This window comes from Brachypodium distachyon, chromosome 3 (genome assembly GCF_000005505.3).
Source record: "Brachypodium distachyon strain Bd21 chromosome 3, Brachypodium_distachyon_v3.0, whole genome shotgun sequence".
In the NCBI taxonomy this organism is placed as follows: Eukaryota; Viridiplantae; Streptophyta; class Magnoliopsida; order Poales; family Poaceae; genus Brachypodium; species Brachypodium distachyon.
The window spans coordinates 29,258,478-29,263,890 of NC_016133.3; the positions used below are offsets into that span (position 1 = coordinate 29,258,478).

The 5,413-nt window shown below is 52.7% G+C and overlaps 1 protein-coding gene across 1 annotated transcript; it reads right to left on the bottom strand.

Moving 5' to 3' along the window:
• Window positions 1-226: 226 nt before the first annotated feature.
• Window positions 227-2,562, bottom strand: LOC100840742. The gene is made up of 2 exons (XM_014900510.2): window positions 2,374-2,562; window positions 227-2,047 (listed from the first exon to the last, which is right to left on the bottom strand). Exons 1-2 carry the CDS (start codon window positions 2,560-2,562, stop codon window positions 227-229), a joined length of 2,010 nt encoding a protein of 669 aa, XP_014755996.1.
• Between the last annotated feature and the right edge of the window lie 2,851 nt (window positions 2,563-5,413).

Here is a 5,413-nt window from a genome sequence, read left to right on the forward strand (position 1 = left end):
ACATCTCAAGCTAAAATGGAAAAAATATAATTCATAGCAAAATACAGTTTCTGTTTTGCACAAGAAAATGTACTTTAAATGATAAATAGTAGAATTGTGTGTGTGACAAAAAAGGTAATCTACTGTCAATAAAAGACGACATACACATAAGTGCCTTAGTGGCAAGATTTTCATGGTGAAGTTAGAAAATCAGTATAACTATGCGAGAGCGGGAGATTTTAACTCGTCATGGGCCTGCAAAATAGGTTGAATCTATCCCGGGGACTGGCAAATGGTTCATCTCCTCGACAGCCTCAGGCAGGAGCCTCTGCGACCGAGAGGACATGTCTAGCATGCAGGGCGCCTGGTAAGAGTGTGTGAGGCAGGTGAGGTCGTCTGTAGAGTCGGCGCCGCGCTGCCACGAGTGGGCGCTCAGGCCCGCAAGGATGTACGCGCGGCCGGTCTCCTCGTACCGCCGCCGGGTCGCTACCCTGTCCTCCATCTCCCTCAGCTCAGCGACAAATGCCAGGGTGCGCGCATCTGCCCACAGCATTGCCCGTGACTCGACCTTCCTCCGTCTCCCTTCCAAGATCGACACGGCTCTCGCGAATTTGCCTTGCTCAGCGGCGTCTCGTGCCGCAGCAATGTCTTTGACGGCGTAGAGACGTTGCCGCTCACGCTCGACCTCGAGAGATGTTACGGATGATGAGCTCACCAAATGTGTCGGGCGACGGACAACCACCGGGTTGCTTTCTACCTGGACAAGCTCCGTGTCCATGGTCACCGTGGCGGCGGGCCGCCGGTAAGTACAACTCGGCATGATCAGAGCAGAGTCGTCTTGACCACCAAGCACGGCAGGGACGTGCACGGTGACCAGAAAGTCCCTCTCCTCCCCAGCATAAAGGTCGCCGACATCGACGGACCCGCACCGTCTTTCGTCGTCCACCGTGCTCGCGCACCCACCGGAACGGATGGAGGTGAGAAGCACGCCTTGCTGTACGCACCTTATGCTCAGACACGTCTCCCGTGCCACTACACCGCGCAGGTCGCCGATGCACCGGGCAAACTCGTCCGTGATCGAGCCGACGTCGCCGATGAAGGAGAACGTGCCGCCGGATGCCTCGGCGACGGCACGCATAGCCATGACCTTGGGTCTGTGATCCACGACCAGCCCGAAGGCGTGGATCCGCACGTGATGGCCTGATCCCGGCCGGACAGAGCCTAGGACGGAGTCACTGTAGCAGTAGTCTCGGTGCCTCCAGCTGCCGCCATGGTTGTCTTGGCTGCCGGAGAGAAGGATGATGCCGCACGCGGGGTTCCTCTCCTGTCGATCCTCCGTTGCTCGTCCAGCCTTCCTTAGTGCTTCGCCGATGTCCGAGCCACCGTCGGCGGTACTGAGGCATCCTGCAATGTCCTGCAACGACTGTTGCTGCCCAGACGCGGTCATCTTCCGAAACGGGAAGAGCCTACAAGCCGAATGCTGGGAAGTGAGTACACAGAGCCGGTTGTTGGGGCCAAGGCTCTGGATCACGAAGCTAATGGCACGCGTGAAGAGCACAAGCTTGGTGCCCGCCATGCCCCCGCTCAAGTCGAGCACCGCCACGAGATCGATCGCTGCGCGAGGCCAGCTCGCCGGCGTCGCCGCCGTAGCCTTGAGGTGGATCAAGATGTCGAACGTCTCCCTTGTCACGGACTTCTGGATAGCCGGGACTTCAGTGTACACCATGATCTCAACGTAACCCACGGCTGTATCCTTGGGTCGTGTTCTTCCGGTGCCCAACTCTGGCTGTGACTCGTGGAACACGGGAAGCGTCCCGTACTGCCGGTTCACGCGAGAGATCAGCCTGCGTTCCTGCTGGGGCCAACCCAGCGGGTTTATCTTGGTTGTTCCATGCGCGGCATTTGCCTGGAGAGGTATCTCCATCCAGACGGCGCGGCATATCGGGCAGACATGGCTGCCTTGCTCCACGTTGGAAGAGATGCAGTGGAAGTGGAACTTGTGGCAACACTCGGCGGTAAACACTGCCTTTCCTGCCCTCATGCCACCCAGGCAAATCGCGCAGACATTCTGAAATCAACAAGATGAACAAAGCAGAGTTATTAGTGCTTATTTATCATTTTGGATGCAAAGTACCGTGTGATTTAACACTTCGAGTGGTATGTTAAAACCGGCCGGCACAACTAACAAAAAAGATATTTCGTTGCATATACTTATGGAATTACAAACATTCAAAATCGTAGATACGCCACCTACAGATCGGGATAAGAAGACGACTCCACGGTGTCTAGATATCTAAATTGAAAAGCCGGCGATCCTCCAATCTAAGCCATGCGCCCATGCCCTCGTTAAAAAGAAAACAAGGGCACATGTGGTTGGAACGGAATAAGTCTCACCGTGGAGCTCCGACTACCGGACCTCGACAGCCGCCACGTGGACACCGGCGACTCGCAGTCCTCCTCCTCCGTCTCCTCATCTGCCACCGCCGTCGGCGTAGCATGTCCGCCGGGTGCGTTCCTCGTCGGCGAGCGAAAGCAGAGCTTGGTGGCTAGCGAGCGCCAGGCTCGCTCCAAAGCCAACGCCATGTCGCCAGGAAAGAATAAGTCAGGCCCTCGCCAGCGCCCCTCAAAAGACGCTTGTTTGCATATAGTGTTTAAGGGTTCTGCTCCATGTATAGTGGGGTCTGATCTTGGATTTGAGGGAAGTGACGACGTGAGGAGAGCGAAAGCGGGGGAGAAATGCAAGGTGGAGGAAAACTGGGAAACGAACGAGATTGACTTGGCCTGTATTGTTTTGCATGTACAGTGTTTTTTAGAGTAACAATGAGTAGGTTTTTAATTGTTCTGATTGTTCCGACTACACTGCTATTGCTTACCCTCGTTTTATGTTCATTTTTTGGGGGCTCACTAAATAATCTACTCTACTAACTATCATATGCAGTACCCTTTTTTTAGATGTCCTAACCATCATACCTCGTAGTACCACTTCACTGGTTTCTGGAACCTGAAAAATTGAAATTTCCATGTGTACACTGCGTGTTAAGTAAATATTTGCAAGTTCTGATTAAAAATATCTGACCATTTGGCGTGCATGGCATCTAAGGAATGACATTATTTTCGACAAGTTCTGTCCAGGCATCTGCTCAGTTTCTGTTTAACTATGTGGAAACACTTGCAGGTATCAAGAACAAGAAATCTTCTGCTGCAAATTCCAAAGGAAAAAACGTGATTGATGGCCCTAGTGCTCCTGCACAAACTTCTCCAGCAAACTTGGGATCCACCTGATGCAACTTATGTTAAACTTAATGTTGATGGAAGCTTTCTTCAGCAGGATAATTCCGCGGCTTGGGGCGCTATCCTTCGTGACCATAGAGGTGTTGTCCTCGGCTCTGCCTGGAGCACTATTGAAAATTGCATCGATGCAGATATGGCTGAAGCTTCAGCCTGTCTTCATGGTATCCAGGCGCTCAGGCACTTGTCTCCTCTTCCTATCATAGTGGAATGCGATTCTTCCTCGGTCATCCAGGCGATAAACAACAAGGAAACTGAGCGCTCTGCTATTACTGGCTGCATTGCCCACGTTAAGAGATTGGTTGCTGTTGACCCAGGTATAAGTTTCAGAAAAGTCAGTCGTACTTGTAATGAATCGGCCAATTGTATTGCACGCTGGTGCCGTAGTGTGTCGAGTGGTAGTGGTGTTATGCATGATTTTGTGCCCTCCCCGCGTTGAGCCAGATTATGCACGATTGTAAACTAAACTCTTCCAATTAACACGTAACCACTGTTCAAAAAAAAAATATGTGACCATTTACAACTAGCTTGTACTCCCTGCGATTCATAAAAAGTATCGTCCACTTAGTACAAATTTGTACTAACTTAGTACAAAATGGATGACACTTTTTATGAATCGGAGGGCATTCAGCAGAATTCAAGCTTTACTCTATATTATCTAGATGATCTAATTTTGCAAATGGTTCCCTTCAATCGACCGATCCCTCTCAATTGGATCGGCCACATGCTGGTTACCAAAGCATTGTGACCGGGATAAAGTCAAAACTGAAAACTGAAGTCGACGGTAGAGGGCCCTCGCATCGTCCTCTCCAGGGCGACTGGGGGGGCGATTAGGTCCCCCTCCTCCCACCCCCCACCCCCCCGAGCGCCGCCACCTCCAACCTACCCCTCGCCGCCACCGGAGAAGGCAGCCGGCTCTTGCCTAGCCGACAAGGATGGTGGCGGCAGGGCTGCTGCTAAGCCTTGCCTGCACCTTGTACCACGAGCCTCGCGTCCTTCCGTGACTCTGCCCCATCCACCTCCCCTCCATGGTCCTTCTTCGGCGATGGTGACCCGGTGACGGCCAGATATAGGCAGCCCCGGCGTAATCCGGGCTAGATCCGGTGGATCCGCGGTCACCTGCGGAGGATGGCGGCGCGGACCCTCCTCGGCTCGATCCTCCGCGCTATTGCTCCCTCCGCGTTACTACTCCCTCTGGCCGTCAGTGCGAGGCCGAGGAGGCAAAGCGCCTCGGCCTCGCCATGACGGATGCCGAGGCCGAGGCATGGAGCGCCAAAGAGGCGGCGAGGGAGGCGGCCGAGAAGAATGCGGGGAAGAGGCCGAAGCCGGAGGTGAAGGTGGAGCCGATCACCCTCGACTCCGACGACGCCTACCTCGCCGACTTCAGACTAGCGCGACCGTTTTTCTATTTTAGAATTATGTAATAAAAACTTTATGTTGAATTAAATTTCGTAGAGTTTAGTTAAATTTCACCTACTTCATTTAAATTTTGCCGAATTTAGTTAAATTTTGCCCGATTTCAATTTTTGGGGGAGTTGGTATTGGGGGACGCGGCTGGATCACGGCGGAACCCTAAGAAACGGCTGCGCCGGACGCCAAATGGGGGGCGCGGCTAGAGATGCTCTTAGGCGATACAGTTTTTATGTATTTCCCTTAGCATTTGGCTTCTGACTATTGTGTTCGGTTTAATTGGAACACGTCGGTCTGTGACGTGACTACCTTCCCCTCCTGTTGTAAACTCGGACTCATAAGGGTTCTGGCGATCCCCCCCCCCCCCCCCTTGACTACTAAAAAAAAGCATTGTGACAACTTGCGTGCTGGAGGCTCCTTCCCCCTTTTTTTTCTCCTTTTCAGTTCATCTCACACCTACCGTCCTGAATCCGGATACAGTGTCGCTCATCTTGCAACACCTCTCAGATACACTAACGGTCACTCTCTTTTGTTGCTGCAGTTGGGTGCTGGCTGGAGCTTGCTGCCATGGATGCTGCTCACAGTGCAGCTCGATGAAAAGGTTATCTTTAGTGTTTTGAGTTCAGTAAGACGGTGGATCAAGGGGAATGAGTCTAGATGGACCGATCTGGCTTCAACAAGTCAGATTTGTCGTCTGAGAGGAGCTTGAAGCGGCGAAGACATCGCCTCAAACGTG